Here is an 18,161-nt window from a genome sequence, read left to right on the forward strand (position 1 = left end):
CTTGTAACATATCTGCTGCAGTCTGCAAAGCTTGTATTCTTTTCTTAAGGCAGAAATACAGTTAGTAATGTTTTAGCTGTGCATACATGTACAGAAAAGTTCTTAGTAATTTTTTTGACAAATGTCTGCGCTTAGTGTCTCTAGACAGCCACCTAATGAGCAAAGCATTCAGCATCAACAGGTTAGCTAATCTCGTGATTGAATATGAGAGTGCTGCACTACTTCAGGATAAATGACCAGGATTCATTTGCCAAGAATGCATTCAGTTTTGTTTTACAGAAAATGTAAATGTGAAATTCAGTCATTACTTTTTTTTTTTTTAAATGCTCTAATCTTCCCTGGGATGAAAAGATAAAAGGCAACATCATAAGCAAACCAGAAACTTTTCTGTGCCTTCTCTCGTTGTGCTTTTGTACATCCTACTCCTTACATCGAGATTCCATATCATGACAAATCATCTATTAGGGAAAAGTGGTGGGACATAAGTCCTTTTGGAGTTTTTCAGTATGTCTGCACATCACAATACATGTTTTTGACAGATTTCTAGGGATCCTTTCATAATGGTATATGAAAGGCATTTCCTCCCCCTCCCCTGCTCCAGATTCAATTTTTATCAGGACAACATTAGAAAACCACTTCATCAAATAAAAAAATAAGTAAAATTAGTTCATTTTCCCATCTGTGTAGGAAAAGTTGACTCTAAGAGCAGTAGAGTATATTACAATATCCTATGGACAATAGTGTCAATTTTGTTAATCAATTCCATTTAAAATTATTTAAAATGGTTTCCATATTTAGCCGCTATTGCAATGAGAGGGGACTACCCCATGCCCACAAATGAGTCAGATACTGTGATGCTGACACTTCCCCAACAGAGTTTTAGGTATTTGACTACAAGTTCAAATTTGTTGATGGCATCTGTGGGAAGAGGCAATTCTGTACCATGGTCCCTGATTGCACCGTAATTTGTGACTTTGCTAGGAAATGTGTAAGTAGTGCCTGAAACCCATGGTGCCTTTATTACCTGAATTAGAAGGACTCTTTTCACTGAGTAAATGGTTCCTTGCTGTCCTTTGGACCTGATGAATTTTGCATCCCTTTCAGTAGAGATGTGGTTTCATGGGGAGGTGGAGCAGTGTGATACCTCACTGTTCTCTTGTTGCATCAGTGGAGCAGGTCTAACTTCCTTGGAAAGATCATCTGGCCTACAGTCCATTCCCTGCCTTAAGTACTAAGGTGCTTTTAAAAGAGAAAATAGCAGAAATCTAGCCAACGGCTTCATGAGTGGATTTGCTAAAGACTGCTCTTTTTTCCCCCAGGGTGATTCATGCTGAAAATAGGGAGGTGTCCTTTCACTGAAAGGGTATATGTCTACTTGTGAAATGCAAGTGAACATTTTTTGTTAGGTAATGGGTCTGGGAAGCATCCACAACATGGCACATGTAGTGCTGGAGGTAGCCTACATTTTAGGAATATGTTTATCACAGAAATATATAACCAAGGAGCTTCTGGCTACACTAATGTGCATGGACTTGACAGTGGATCTCTGCCGTGATCCCCTTCTGTATATTAAGTTGTGTGAGGTGCAGGATCCAGAGGATCTGAATAATATAGACTTGGAGGCCTCCAAAAAGCTTGCAGAGACTGTCCTGGTTTAAAACAGAATGCGATTAGGGTGTCATATGGGCACTAAGTGCTCTAATTTTGACCTTTGCCAAGGTAAAAAGGATCCTAAACCTTGTCATTGGAACTGTGCTTTTTGGGTATGAGAGCAAAAATTTCTAAACGCTTTTGTAACTTAAAAACTAATGTGCAATAAGTCCTGCAGATGCTGATGAACTAAGGTGAATTTGTTGCCTAACTGTAATTCTGTTGTAGAAGTCTGAGTCATCCTTTAGAACTGACCTCTGAACACAAGTGGGTCTGTTTCTTCCATCCATACTAAAGTTAAATGGATAGCCCCTGATCACAAATTCATAATTTTAGGCAAACATTAAACAAGCCTATTTGCTTCTGTTGTCACTAGTATGTCTTTCTGTATGCCATATATATGGGGTTTTTTTTTACTTCTCCATAAATCCTTCTTTAAGCAAAATACAATGTTTAATTATTTGTACATTTAAAGAGGAGATAATAACAATATACAATACCCAGAATAACCAATGTTGTTCTTGCTGGGGACTGCTGAAATACAAACAGTAAACTATAAAAGAATGTAATTAAGCAAATACACACATTAAAAAAAGGAGTAAGATTGGAAACATGGGGTTTTTTATTTGGAATTGTATCTGCACATCTAAAAGGAAGAGAAAATAAATTTCCCCAGAGAACTTAAATCGAGTCATATGTCTGTTTTTTCCCAAAGTGTATTTGTAGATTTCTTCTAGATTAAATGCTGGAAATGTATGTGCAGTTGCAGGGAGGATGAAGGGTGAGGGAAGGTGAGTCACAGCAAAATGCTGTGTGTGTGCTGGTGAGAAGGCTAAAGATGTCTCTGTTCCCCTCACATAAGTTTACCTTTTTGAGTCATGGCCTGATTATGCCAAAGTATGTTACAGCCATGGCCTGTCATGTGGCTACAATATTCTTGGGTAATAGTAATGTTCTTTCAAGCTTTTAGAGTCTGAATCTTTACCGTCCCTGAGCTGAATTTCCATTAATATCTAAGGGATTATATAGTTGCACCATGATAGCTGTATTTTTCTATCAAGACTGTATTGTACTGACATATTTTTGTTGCTAAATATTTTTAAAGAGATGCCTAAAATAATTTGCAAGTATCTGATTGATATTAATAAAAGCACTGCATGGTTACAAACTAAATTCCCCTCTGAAAACAAAGAAAACTACTGGCTTTATTGCTGTGAGTCTCCTGCACTGATACTATCTATGACTAAATACTAAGAGAAAAATACTGCAAAGAGTGGATAAAGTAAAAAATCACAGTTTTACTTCATTAAAAGTAAATTTATTTTATTTATCTTCTGCTGAAATTCAAGAGAATTATTTTATTTTTCACAGAAAGTAGTAATGGAAAAATGTCATTTATACTTGTGTAATATGCCTTTATCTGTGATAAAGTATTTGATCTGAGATATTAAAAGCATTGTCTTTCAGGAGTCATCTCTAGAGATATTCTAATATGTTGTCTTGCTCATGGTACTTAGTCACTAGTCAGTTATAAATAGCAGATATTCAAAAATTAACCTGCGAAGTTAACTAAAATTGCAAGTTTATATATATTTTTTTTTGTAGAGCCTTTCACTAGATACTTTTAATGGTGAGACCATACAAATGATATATATTTTCCTGACTAAAAGAGAAGCAATGTTATCTGAAAGTGTTTTCACCATGAATGGCTAATACTGCAGAAAGAAGCCCCGGAGCTCCAACCCTCTGGAAGCTGGGAGGTTTGACCAGGAAAACTTCGTGGTGTGCATGCCCTGATCTTCTAGTTTTCCTTTCTAACTCAATGTGGGCAATTGTTGGAAACGGGATATGATCTTCTAGATAGACTGTCAAACTAATTAGCAAGGTCATTTTGATGTCACGTATAAATGTATAGCCAACTAAATTCTGTTAGTTGGAACACACACTTATAGATGCAGCTAGAAAGAGAAGGAGCTTCTATATACCTTTCCCTCCACCCCTTTCAAAGTAGGCAACACATTATTTGCATAATTTAAAAATAGTGATGAGTAATACTGGTTTTAAGACTGAGTTGAGGTTTGATATATGTTTTGTTTCTGTAGGATCATGAGGCTGCCCTTACATGATGGTGTTTTCAGATCAGAGAATGGGAAGAAACTCATATATCAACTTTGCTGTGCATTTGGGACAGTTCTAAAGGATTTGTCAGTGGAAAATACTAAAAAAAGTACAGTAAAGAAAACAAAATAAATCAGAATGGTCTATAAATCTCCAGGGAATAAAACTTCCATTTTTGACATTTACATTGAAATAAAAATTAAGAATGACACCGAGAAGCCAGGCTCCAGATAGAGCCATACTGTATTAAAAACAAATCTGGAACCCTGAGCATGTTCACTGCAATTATCGTTATGCAGCCTTCATAACATCTGACCTTTCCTAAAGAGAAATATTTTCTTTTTGTTAATTTCCTATGTTGCACTGCATTTCCCATTGTCATTGGCAGCATATTGATTTAATATCAGGTTAGAGGATTAGCCATAGCACGTACAAGTTGGACATACTGTATTTTGTATAATCTCCTACAGCTGATCCACTGGGAGAATTAATAGAATTTCCTGCAACTCTGAAATTGCTATTCCTATTCCAGGGGGCACTGATGATTTTTTAAATGTTGTACTTTTTTAGTTTTTCTCAGACCCTTCTGCACTGAATAAAGGGAGATATTGAATGTTTCCAGTATTTCTGCGTTAGTGCTGTCATTGGCAGCAACAGCACCTTTGATATGCATCAGTTTGGCTCTAGTGCAGATTTTTTTTTCCTTGGATGCCTACTGATGTGCACTGATTTAACTTCTAAAAATGAAACTTAATTTTGTGTAGCTTATAAGTAGTCCCTAGTGGATCTTGGCTCCAAAAAGCTAATATTTTTCAGACATAATCAGCAGCAATAGGTAATGTATTACCATTAGCTATGTTAGCAAGTATAAAAAAAGGAAAGGCTGGGGGAGGAAGTGTGGTGAAGAAATTCAATAGAAAATGTAATATTCTTTTAGCAACTTCGTACTTTGCAGCAATTCTTAATATAAAATTACACACATCAGTGTTACACTCTAGTGTTATTCTCCATGTTTATTCACAATGATTGTTTCATATTTAAAGAACACCAAAATATTGTGTTTTGTCAGCCAAGGACAATAATAGTTTAATAGTAATTTATTTTAAACTGCTACTGATAATACAACCAATCAACACATTAAGTGATGCCAACATTGGCATCTTGCTAAATAATCTCTAGGCTTTGCACCGAGAGTACATCTTTCAAAGATAAGTCAACAAGAGCAATCAGAGCAGAAAATTAGAATTTGGTATCTTAGAATTAAAATACAGCTAAACTAAAGTTTTAATTGGGGTGATCTAAAAGGGCACTTGATGTAATGATCTCTTTCATTTGTTGCTAATTGTTTGTTCCTGATGAAGAAGAAACATGTACATGAATGTAGTTGAATTGAGTAAAGACGGCAGTTGCTTTAGCAGCTTGATTTTATTGTTAAACAAGATGGATTTTAAGAATTTGGGAAGACAGTGTTTGCAGCTCTAAACTTACCAGACAATACACTTTTCATCAACAAATACTTTTCATGTAATTTCTCTTGATCTGGTTTATTTATGATTTGGATGAATCACATATTCCACTAAGTGATGAATTGGAGGAAATTAAAACACTCTAGAGTTTAAGCATAAGCCAGAAGCAGGTATTGATTAACAACTCCTACTTCAGTTTTTTACTAATTCAAATGCACCAAATGTAGGAGAATATGACTGTGGAAAAGGAACAGAATTCAAATTAATACTAACTTCTAAAAAAACCACTTTCCAAGTATTTCAAATTGTACTTTGCTTTGCATATGTAATGTAGAGCTTTATATGTACTTTCTTTGTTTTTCTTTAATAGTCATTCAGGTTTAACATTCAACCCCAAATACCTTTGTGGTTTAGTTATTTTACGACAGCAAAAGAAAACTGGTAAAACTTTAAACATTTTGTGAGGACATTTGCTGTGTTACCATTGTTACCATTTTTCCAAACATGGTTCTGTACTCACGTAGCGTATATCATTTTGCTGACCATCTGGGCCTTGCAGTCAGGTGTTGAGTTCTTTTAGCTTTTGTGGACTTCAATAGATTGAAGTGTAACAGAGCTGCAGAGCATTAAGCTCTGAACAAGACAAGACTTGAGGCAACAATTGATTTAAGAAGGAGGATGAGGAGTACTGAAAATAACAGGCTCTGAAAACAGTACTAAAAGAGGAGTTTGAAGGATACAAATTTTAAAGCAATCATTGGCACTGGGAAGACTAGAGGGATAAATGTGCAGACTAACACAAAAAGTACTTTTTCTGTTTCTCAAGAATCATTATACATGCTGCTTTGTCCATTCTTTTTTTGGAGATACTTAATAAAAAAAAAAATTTTTTTAAAAACATACAACCCAGAATCCAATTTAGGAAGTGTGGCTGAGGGGTCAGGAAGCTTATTTGGGAATGGGGCATCATGTTTTTATGTCTGTAGTGCTCAAACCTGGTCCTGAGTGTGAACCTTGTATCTGTTAGCTGAATGTTTCCCTAGCAGAGCCATTGGTGAGTACTGTTCTGTCTCTCTTGTTGGCATTGTTTTGCTTTATATCAGTAATTAAATCTCTGTTGGGTCAAATTATCTCTATGGTTATCAGGAGTCTTGCCTAGGATATAGGAGAGTTAGTTTCATATCCATGGAGGTTCATATATGAATATCCGTGCTTAATTATCTACTTTATTATGATAGCTTCAGTAGGAGGGATTTGGGTGTAGACCCAAGAGCCTGATGGCTAGACTTTTGGAAAATGGAAAAGGACATTTGCATGTTCATTTATTTCAATTTCATTTCTCCTTCTATTTTGATGACCTGTGTCAGTGTCCTATCTAGTTGTTATTATTAATAATACACTATTAGCTGTGCCAGGATCATTTTATTTCCTTTCAAAAGAAGAAGGAAGTTTGAAGTTGGAATTCTCAAAAGAAGTTTAGAATAATCTGAATTGTTATTTCCTGATACACTAACAACAGAAAAAAGGGTACAGTTTGTATTAACCATCTCAGATCAAGAAATCGAGACATGATTGTGTTTTGTTTTTCTGCTGTCAGATAATAATCATACAAAATCAGGGAACAGACTTGTTAAAACAGAGATATCTTCCTGCTTTGTGACCATCCTTTGCTTAACATCCCAATATAGCTGTAGTCCATGGTAATTAACAAGGATGAGGAGCAAAATGGCAAGACTTTAAAAGAGACTTTCTCCCTTAGCTAATTTCCATTGGCTTGAGTTGGACTAGAGATTGAATTCTGTGTATGATGTGACTGTGAGACTGACAACTTTTCAGTTTTCTTAAAAGGTGTAAACCTATTCCTATACATTTTTTACATTAGTTATATGCACAGTCAGAGGTGAGTTTACATTTTCTGGGAAAACATGACTTCCAGGTTTTTACAGACTTTTGTCCACCTGTTAAAGTTATTTCCAGTTAAATATTGTTGTTGATAATAGGTAACTTTGATACTGTGACAGAATTATTTTATTTCTAAAATCTCACGTGACTATCAAGGAAAAATAAAGGTAGGTAGTTATTATGTCAACTGTTCTAACATTCTCCAAATATTATCCAACTTTATCTCTGAACAGGGTCTACTAAAGGTTGCTATAGACAATGCCAGAGCTCAAGAGAAACAGGTCCAACTGGAAAAAACAGAACTGAAGATGGAACTCTTCAGGGAACGAGAACTGAGGGAAACACTTGAAAAACAGTTGGCTGTGGAGCAGAAGAACAGAGGTATCTTGCTTAAGCAGACATAAACACCATGTAATTTATTTCCTTAGGAAAGAATTTTCTAACAAACACCTGCATTTGTTCAAAATTTTACCACCCTTAAATCATGTTTTGTCTCAGCTGACTGCAGTGAAGGATGTTTTATAACCTGCCTAATTTTGTATAGGATCTTCATGAGACTTGGAGCAAGGAACCTCCTTTTTCTCAACATTTTTCTTGAATATTGTAACATCAGTAATACAAAAGCAATTATAAATACCCTAGGTGCTGTTACAGACCTTTGCAGGTTGTGATCATTAGGAAAAGGGACAGCTACTTAAGACAAAGACAATCTGCATCAAATTTAAGAATCTGCAAGTTTTTAGGAACTCTGCTCTGTTCTTGTAGTGCATATTTAGGCAAACTGGAGGTAATAAATATAAAGATAATGGTAATATATGAGCTCTTCATAATGCATAGTAAATAAAATACATGTTTGTAGAAGTAGCAGTTAAGGTTCTTCTTGATGAAGCAGAAGCGTTGGTAGCATCTGTAGCGTTAACATCAGCCACTGTAAAGCCTGTACATGTTAGAGATTTTTAAATAATTACATTGATAGCAATGGTGAGGCAGTTTGCAGTGATTGGCATTAACTATGTGCATTACGAGCATGTTTCTATCTTTCTTTATGCGTCCATTTCTCTGTCTCTGTATGTCTCACCCTTTAAAAGTGCCCGGTTCGTTTGCAAGGACAGTTAACCTCTGGGACTCGCTGTTTAACTCAGACCATGACAAGTCAGATGTGTATTTTTGTAGGGCTAGAGCTACAAATCTCTTCTTGTTCAGTTTACGTTTCTGGTAACCACCTAAACAGAGAATCCCAAGAACAGTTGGATTCAAAGCCAATGTCATTATGCCTTAAACTTACATGCTAGCAGTAAGTACTAAATGTAATCCTTTTTCATGCCTTCACCCATTGAAGGGTAGGAATATCACATCATTAATTACCATTTTTTTAGCTTTTGAGAGTACATTTTGAAAGACAATTGCTATTAGCAATTATCACACCTGTGCAATGAATTATCCCTTTGTCCACAACAGGTCTATTCTGCTTAATACAATTATATTACACTTTTAAAATAGTTTGGTAAAAGAGTAATTTGGTTAGTCTTCACATCTTTCTCACAACTGCTCAAATATATGTTCCCTTTTAGAGTTGTGCAATCACATGCACAAGAGAAAAGGTTTGGGCAGGAACCCATCTGACTGTAGTTTTGCCATCTTAAAATTAGGTGTCTCATTTTAATGAATAGAAGTTTGCTTGCTGAACAATAAAGGGAGAAGCTGTTCTCAGATAGGATGGGTGGGTCAATTGCACTGTGAAGACTTCTTTCTCTTCCCTTTAACTCCAGAGGTCACATGGTTGAGTAGGCTGTGCTAGACACATGTGTTTTGAACAGTGAAAATTAAGCAAAATGAATTTAACTCAAAGTTATATGTTAGAAAAAAACATGGGATAGTCCTTTATTTTGTTCAGGTTACTGAAATAATTGGCAATATTATTTTCAGCATGATGCATTACCTGCTTTTGTATATGTATCCCTCTAATGATGATCTTGCACTGGGGAAAAGAGTCAGACCAAAGAGGAATGGATTGGAACACTTAATGGTGGTATGCAGCAAAGCAAATATAATGAGGATGACTATCTCTGCTAGTGGCTACTTCCATATAAAACAAAGAAAAGTGATGGATTATTCTTTAAAATTAACAGATCGAAGTAAGAGAGAAAAAATAAGGCCAGGTTGAAATTATTGTGACTATTTATTCTTCAATTAAAGGCAGAAAAATGCATAGGAGCCTTTACCTACTGTTAGCTTTCCAGATAGCAAGTGTCATATCTTAAGGAAAGTTTCACATGTCTTAATGGAAGCATGAGCAAGAAGGAAGAAATGTACCAGGATCCCTGCTAAGTGAAGAGACACTGTATGGAAATACTGAAATACACTTAAAAGCTGCAGCAAAGAAACACAAGACACTGTGTCACATAGAGGTCAAACCCTTTGTGAAGGCGATCTTTAGCATTAGGTAACATCGATCTATCTTTTGCTCATCATGTTAATATAAGTCAAATATAATTTTCTTTAGTGGCTATATATGAGTAATATGAGTAATTTTTCCTTTTTTTGTGGAGCATTGGATTCACTGCTGCTACTGTATGTTCTAAAGAGCTGCTTATTTACTGTACTGCTTCCTTCCTTCTTTTTAAATTTTCCAATTAACGATTCCTAAGGCTGTAGGATGTGTCTCATCAACTGGTGAAAGTAGGATAATATCTCTTCTGTGAGCAGCTACACAGTAAGGGTTTGCTAATTCTGGCTCTGACTGCTGTAGTCACATCTACAATGTGTCAGCCATGATGACATTTTAATTCAGAAAGCAACATATGTTTCCTTCTCATTTATTGCAATCACTTTCAAAGTACTTATAATGAAAACATTAAAACCATGCAATGATTCAAAATGTATTTAGTTTAGCCTTTGTATAGATGCTAGATGTTCTTTGATAGTATGAGCTAATTAGACTGTAAAGTAGTTGGTGTTGTACAAAATGAGAAAGAACCAAAAATTCCAAAGTCTTGGATGTAAATTATGTAGTTATTCTGACTACAGGATATGTGCTTATGTTAATTTTGTGCCTGAACAGTTCTGTATGGCAGCACAAAATATACAAGATCATCTAAAAGGTGGTTCTTCTTCGCATATAAATTAAAGAGTAATAACAATGAACAGTTCCCTTTAAAAATTTAATTATTTGCATTTTGTGAAAGATACCACCATCACAGTCTACTGTCCCTGGGGAGTATGAACTGGTGGAAGTATATTTTTGTATTTTCCAGCATTCATTGCTAGGCAGGTACTAGAGGTTACTTTGGAGTGAGATACAGGTCTAGATGGATTTTGGCATGCAAACTTAACAGTTCCTCATATCTGGATTTGGTAAGGGTAATTCTTTTCATATGTGTAAAGAATTCTTTAGTGAGTAATTTAGTAGGTAGTTTCTTAGTTGGTGTAAAAATAACAGACTCTCCTGGAAAGAATTATCCAGAAGATCTTGGGACAAAAGATTTCACATCCGTGAAAACCCTAAATGTACTATTTAAGAATGGTTCGGGTGTGGCAGGGGAGATAATGCTATGCTTTACAACTTTACATGATTGCTTCAGAGGCCCACTTTGGTTTTAGTAGAGTAGAAAAATTGGTTGACATTACCCTTTTCCATCAGGAGCATAACATGTGATATGTTCCTTTAGTTAGGGATCCTGCAAGTCTTACCTTTGTGGTTGTAAGAAAGAAAATTGTGATGAAGTCCCATCCTGGACTTGCCATCATTTTCCTACAGAGTTTAAGCTGAAGAGATACAAGGGAAAGATTTTTTCTAAATAAGGACTTTCTATACTTAATTTCAAAATCCTCCTTTCTTTACTAGTATTTTCCCTCACATTTGACATAGCATCGTAGTATTTACTTGACTGGAGGATCCAGCACCATAAAGGATTTGCCGCAAGTTCTTCAAGGTTAGATGGCTGATGGGACAGGCACCAACAGAAAGCAAGAAAGAGAAAAAGGAAAGACAAAAGGGAAATGTGGGAAAGGAGTAAATATGGGGAAGAGACCAGGCACCAAGAGGTCAGATGGCTTGCAGGAAGCAGATCTTGAAGGGGAGTTAGAAGTCTCAGGGCCTTTCCCCAGGAAATGAGGACCAGAGGAGGGTGGGGAGTGCCCAGCACCCAGGCACATGGATCCCCCTCTTACACAAGAGAAACTGCAGGGAGGCAAGAACTCCATCACTGTGCATCTATTAACTGTGCTAGGGGAAATAGAAATGGTGAAATTAATTCTGAAAAACCACCTCACTCCAGAGACAGGGTCTTATATACGTCAGATGATTCAAAAAGTACATTCCATTGCTGGTTTCTGGGGTTTTCTGATTTGAAAATTTGCATTCTCAGCTGTTTATTAAAAAAAAAAAAAAAAAAAAAAAAAAAAAAGAGTAAAAAAGTCATTGCTTGATACCGCGTACTCTTTTGAATATTGTCAGATAGAACAGTAGCTCTTAGAATATTCCAGGGTGATTCCAGCAAATTTCAAGTAATTTAAATGGGTATTGTGTAATTAATCAATTTATATGAATGTTGCAGCTGTAGCATTTCTCAGGACTCTTAATAGGTAATCGTGCAGCCAAGTTTCAGATCCAAACTGGAGTATACTGACGTTATTTTTTTTTCACAGCAATAATTCAGAAAAGGCTAAAGAAGGAAAAGAAGGCAAAGAGGAAATTGCAGGAAGCACTTGAATTTGAGACTAAACGACGAGAGCAAGCAGAACAAACACTGAAACAGGCAGCTTCAACAGATAGTCTCAGGGTCCTAAATGGTAAGAAGCCAATTTTTGCCTCTGTGTCATTAACTTTCAATTTACGTGCCAAAAGAATCTTGTTATATTGAAAATTTATAACATGATGGAAAGGGACAAAAAAGAAAATCTCCTTTCTTTCCTTCATTCAAGTGATACCTCTCTCTTTATTACTTTTTTACTTTATATAGTATGTGCAAATAAACTCACTGGAGAGAATGTTCAAACTAGGACAATTTTATATTATTAGCTTGAGAAGTCCATTTTTTTTTCTACCTTTTTTTCTCCCCCCCTTTATGCCTGAAAAATCTATTGCTCATTAATCTTCCCAGTCTAACAAAAAATTGTCCTGGCCTCCAGTCATTGTTCAACATTAAAAAAACTGACACAGGTTGATTGTATTGTAATTCAGCATTGGAGTAACAGGTTGTAAAAAGGGTTATAAGAATCAAATGAAATATGTGTCAGTCTTACCTTTCTATGTTTGTAGACTCTCTGACCCCAGAGATAGAAGCTGACCGCAGCGGGGGCAGAACAGATGCTGAAAGGACAATACAAGGTAGGAATTTGCAAAAGGCTATAAATCTAGATCTTGCTATATGAGTTTTTCCTCAGCTTTAGGCTGCTATTCAAGCATGTAGCCTACCATCTGGGCCACATCAAAACAAGTTCAAACAAGGTCAAGTTCATCTTGCTTGTTTATACGAGAGAATACATTCTGTGCTGATAGATTTTCTTTAAATTAATAGGTCATTTCTGTTTATACAGAGCAATTAAAGAAGAATAATTAATTTGAAGCAGTATCGGGTTGAATCTCAGACATGTTGAACGCAGTTTTTGTGAATGTGTGTAGTTTGATTTGAGTTAATAATGTTTTTAAAGGTCTATTTGAAGCATCTTGAGCCTTTTAACTGTACAAATGGCTAAACCTAATGGGTAGCATTCAAGGCATGATGAGAATTTCATAGCTAATAGTCAGTGGCAGTTACTGAAAGGTGTGTTTCAGTAAGCTACTCTGAGCATTAACAATAAATAAGCTGTTTATTCCCATCTTGAATTTTTCATTTACCACATCCCATTATTTACATTTTAATAAAACAAATCTGCTGAGTAAATTTATACATGAAATACTAAAGAGAGCCATATTACTTCCCCCGTGAATCTAGATGTATATATACGTTGCAAACATCAAGATATTAGTAAAGACCAAATTTTGAAGATAGTATTTATGTTATAATATCTATTCTTATCAACAGGCTAAATCTACTTACATGAATACTAAACAATAAAAATAGCAATCGTTTTCAACTGTAAATGAAGGTGCTTTTTTCAGAGGCAAGCCTTAAAGGATTAGCTCCAGTAATCACACTCAATTGCCTTTATTTTGCATTTCGAAGTCAATCATCCTAACAGTATCATTTGACATCTTCTGTGGGTTATTTAATCACATTTTCTAACTTCCAAGGAGTTGTTACTGGTGTGCCACAAGGAGACTGTAACAACAGAATAAAAAAGTCAAGAAGCTTTTAATGGATTGAACATATAAACAAATACCAAAAATGCAGTAAGTTCTTATGAAAGGCAAACACATATATATAAACAAATACATTTAAAGCAAGTTATGTCTGCGAAGTCAATAACAAAGAAGTTGGAATATGCCAGATTAAATGTTGCCTGGGAAGTGAATATATGTTATGAGGTCTATTATCCCAGATTCCTGCCTTCCTTCCCGTAAAATGTATACATTATTCAAAGCACCATTTGACATAATTCATTTGGTAAGAATTCAGCCATTATGTCTTTTGTTATAATCCAGACATTTTGTTACTTCTTTTGATGCTAAAACAGACTTCTAATTTCTTGGGAAGCCATGCTGCTGCACCGGTCGCTGCAGTACTTGCACTCTTTGCAAACATTAATTGCTCCATCTTCAGAGCATTCTTGCAAGAATTGAAATTTGGAGTATTCCATTCGGAGTATTGATAGCTGGGAAACAGAGTCAAAGACAGATTAAGATGACATATTACTTAACTGTCAAGTATCAAGGACCTAATTTTTCAGGATGCTTTGCATTTTTGGCAAAAGTATTCAGGTGTAATCAAATCACTGTTCCTGTTGAGTTCAGTTTCACTCATAGGCTGAAATATCAAGCTGGATATTTATAATATTTATAATAAGAACAATACAATTTTGGAAGTATGTATTCTAAAGGACTTATCCCAAACTATATAGGAACAGCATTTCAGCTTTTGAACAATAATTGTGCATTCTTTCCCAGCTATCCTCTGCCTACTATTGCTCATTTCACATATTTTCAATTTTGAAATAAATGAAATCAAGGATTTACAGGAGACGTTCTCAGTAATGACTTTTCCTTGATTCATCAGTCCAAGATGATGTACATTAAAAACAAAACTAAAATCCACAGATGATTATTTAGTTCGAGGCTGGACCATGATATTTTCTGATTGTGATATTGAATCATACTGCAAAGGCAACCTTAATTCTGACATTTCCTGTACCTACTTTGCACTCTTAACATATAACTAAAGCAGAGGGTCTGTAAGAAAAAGGAAAGAATAAGCAAGAAATCGAGTTGTCATGTCTTACAGCTTAATGTATTCAGCTCAATCATAGTACAGCAGTTCAGAACTTTTAGTTCTACCACAATATATAATGCTACAACACAAATGTAATTGTAGGAACACATTGATGTTGTTAATCAGTCATTATAGGGTGACAGGCTTCAGAAATAGTTCAAGAAACAGTAAGTAGCAGGCAAGTCATGCCAAATGTCAGGACTCTCTGTGTTCATTTCCAATACTGGAAGGAGGATTTCCTTTCACCATAAACTCCCTTTTCTCTGTGTCCCACTTACTATGTATCCCTTTGTATCTGTCCCAGTTCCTCCTACTTTCTTCCTCCTCCCTCTAATCCCACTTTTTGTCAATTGCTAATCTGACTCTTTTCCTTGCTCTACATTACATTGCGCTTCTTTTTTCCTAATTTCACATTCTTCCAGCATTCTCTTCTGAACCTGGTTTCATGCCACCCTGATTATTTCCTTAATTACAAGCTCTTTCTCTCCCAGTGACCTCCAGCCCCCTGGCTGTGTCTGACCCTTCCTGTTGCCTCCTCCCCTTACCCAGTCATTTCAAGAGCTGCATTGACATTCCCTGTTACCAGCCTTCCCTGTTGCAAACCACATCTCCATCTGTAGTGTCTGCTTTCCCTGTCTCACTGTCAGGCTCACATTCCCTACCAGTTTCAGTATATTTCTGTTTCTTTTTGTGTACCTGCCTGGATATCAGGGAGGGAAGCACTGAGAGCATTCTGTTAGTATTTCAGTATTTAGCATGGCAATTGTAGGCAGGAGTGAGGAGAAAGAATTGCAGGGAAAGAACCACTTCATTCCTGCAGCACTGGAATAAAGCATGCTCAGTACAGATGGAGCCCTTTACCTGCAAAACTCTACAAAAGCTTTCCAATGGATGAAACCTTTTTCCAGTACTTTCTTGGATTTCGTTTGGGGCAACAAAGACCCTATTGTCACAATTAAACACTATTTCAATTGTGTCCTTACGTTTTATCTGTAAATTGTATTTTGTATACTTTGGTATGCACTATAAAAGAAATATTATATACTATTCTAAATACAGTATATTCCACAATTAAAAAAATAATACCACCTCTTGCACCTTTCAGGTTCTGGGGAAAAGATACTTACTAGGGAAATACTTTCTTATTCCTCTCAAAAATGTATCTGTGTCTCAGTATCAAAGCATGCCTGGGGTAATAGTCTTTTTATCCACAATCATTTTTCAATTTACTGTGTTGAGCATGCTATGCAGTTCTATAACGAAGCAAACAAAGGTAGGAAAGCTGCAGTGCTCTGTAGGGAAGTGTTATAATTGAAACACAAAGTGTAATTTCAGCATTTAAGAAAATATTATGCAAGAAAATCGTAATTAAAACTAAAGATTTTGTTTACTATTTATTATGAATAAATGGATACTTGTCAGCTTGAAGTTATATCTAATGTTGCTATTTTTAAGTAACACTTTGAAGAGTAAGGAATAGGACTAATTTAAGCATAGAAGATAATTGCATTTGTCAATAAGGGGGTATGTTCTGTTCTATTTTTTTGTCATGTAGCACTCATTTAGATTCACTTTTAATGCATGTAAAATCTTTTGTAAAATAGGAGCGATAATAAAAAGGAATTTGAATACAAGACTATAAAAAGAAGCAATGCAGAGTATTTTAGAGTTGGGTTTGAGTTTTTTAAATACTGAGTAGATAACAGTTTGTTGCAATATCCATAAAATGTTAACAAATAATCATAATAAATGATTGAAATATGGATCTCCGATGTACTTACGGGTTTTTTTAAGAGATATAAATAGATACTAAGCTATTAGAAACTGGTGTAGACACTGGTTTTAAATGTTTTCTTTGCTTCTGTTTTAAATAATAATAAAGCAGATTATCCTCTTCTCCATACATATTGTAGGTTCACTAGATGCCTATGCCTAGCTCCCAATCCGGTTTCCCAAGACCCCCTCATCCCACACAAAAAGGTACCATACAAAGATAATGTTTGACTTTTATATACTGTTTTGTTACCAGACCTCTTACTAAGCACTAGAACAATGACATTTACTGCTGCTTTTACTTTCTTATTTCCACTGATTTTTTTCTTCTCCATCTGGTTACTTACCATGTATTTGGCTGCCTACATTATTATGTTTTCTTTTCCTCTCTCTATATCCCACATTCTCAATTTTCTCTCTCCCAGCAGTTTCCCTCCCAAGTCCTGTACCTTCATTTTCATTCCATTTAAACACAAATCGCTTTACACATTATCTAAAACCTTCTAAACTGTTCTAGTTCTGCACCATCTTCATCATTGACCATTCTTTCCTTGTCACGTTCCTGTCATGTGTTCCTTTGCCCAAATCGGTCACAAATGGATAGCTTTTGTCCCAAAGCTATCCTGGTAAGAACAGGAAGATGAATCAAATTTTCCCTCTTTCATGCTGCTATTTTTTTTGTCTTTTCAATTTATTTCAAATTTTCTAGCAATTGCCTCAGCTTGCAACTTTTCTGCTTTCTTCCAAATAATTTCCAACTTCTACATGCCATCATTCCAGCTGCTCCTGAAATCAGCTCCATCATTTACTCCTATGTCTTCTTACCCTGCTCAGTTCCCTGAATTCTCAGGTGTATCTGGTTTTTACCTCAAATGTCTGTTTTTGTTGCAAGAGGCCCTTTGCATTTTCCATGTCCTCAAAGTTCTTCCATCCTGCTCACTCTCAATCAAGTATTTCCTCACCCATGTATTATTCTCCTCTAGTAGAAAATTTGTTCTCCTTGTCCATTGGTCAGATTTTCACACCTCAGTTCCTTATTCTGCTGCAAATATTATTTTTTTCTTCTAGCGCATTATCAGCCTTTCTCCAGATAAGTCTGTTATCTACTCTCCCTGTCCCTTAGCAAAATGAAAGCCCTTTCCCACCAATGTCTTGCTTTTCTTTAGTTCTCCACCTCTTCTCTAGAATCATACTGACAATTCAGTTAAGTGTAATGCTAAGTGGTTTCAGATTATACTTTCCTGATGTAAGAAAAATACCCACACAGCTACCATGCACACAGAACCTTCCAGGGCCATCTGTCTTTCTCCCCTCCCAGAAAGGACGAGAGAGGAAATAGGGATGTTGAACAGATTCAGGAATAGAGAAAGAAAATAACAGCAATTCAACACACTCACTGCATGGTCCTGTGTGAAGTTCCTTGTAAAGCCTTTGGAGGCTACTGAACAAGAACAAGAAAGAAATTGTGATTTAAATTTGCCCATTGTAAGAACCTAGTGTGTGCATTTTGCTGCCCAGATATTAGGTGACAGCTGCCCTGCAGTTGCCCTCCACATTAATAAAAATTACTTATATACAGCTTCAGTCATTTGAATGGAAACCTAACCTAAATTGTTTCTGCATTGGTTTGAAACTTGTTTAATCTATTTTTCAACAAGAAAAATCCATGTAATAATCTGAACTGATAGTCCTTGATTCTTTCTTGTTATATTTGTGTTTGAAAGATGGGTATCTGAAGGATTTCCACAATGAAAAGGAACTTTTGGTGATTCTGTGAAGCAACTGCACACAATTCTATTTCTGATGTATAAATCATGGACAAAAGTGTGTGGAAATTTGTGATGATGTTTTTTATGAGATCAAAACCTTTATTGGAAAAGGC

General features: G+C 35.7%; 1 protein-coding gene across 4 annotated transcripts in view; it reads left to right on the plus strand.

Moving 5' to 3' along the window:
- The window catches only part of DACH1 (dachshund family transcription factor 1), a 230,364-nt gene extending 213,856 nt beyond the window's left edge, over nucleotides 1-16,508 (plus strand). For all 4 annotated transcript variants that reach the window (XM_017731616.1, XM_017731617.1, XM_017731618.1 and 1 more), the window contains 4 exons: nucleotides 7,370-7,517; nucleotides 11,784-11,927; nucleotides 12,397-12,465; nucleotides 16,420-16,508. In XM_017731616.1, coding sequence (XP_017587105.1) covers nucleotides 7,370-7,517; nucleotides 11,784-11,927; nucleotides 12,397-12,465; nucleotides 16,420-16,442 — 384 coding nt within the window. In that variant the 3' untranslated portion in view covers nucleotides 16,443-16,508. The remainder of the gene's footprint in view (nucleotides 1-7,369; nucleotides 7,518-11,783; nucleotides 11,928-12,396; nucleotides 12,466-16,419) is intronic.
- Nucleotides 16,509-18,161: the final 1,653 nt, after the last annotated feature.

This window comes from Corvus brachyrhynchos, unplaced genomic scaffold, assembly GCF_000691975.1.
Source record: "Corvus brachyrhynchos isolate BGI_N302 unplaced genomic scaffold, ASM69197v1 scaffold71, whole genome shotgun sequence".
Taxonomy (NCBI): domain Eukaryota; kingdom Metazoa; phylum Chordata; class Aves; order Passeriformes; family Corvidae; genus Corvus; species Corvus brachyrhynchos.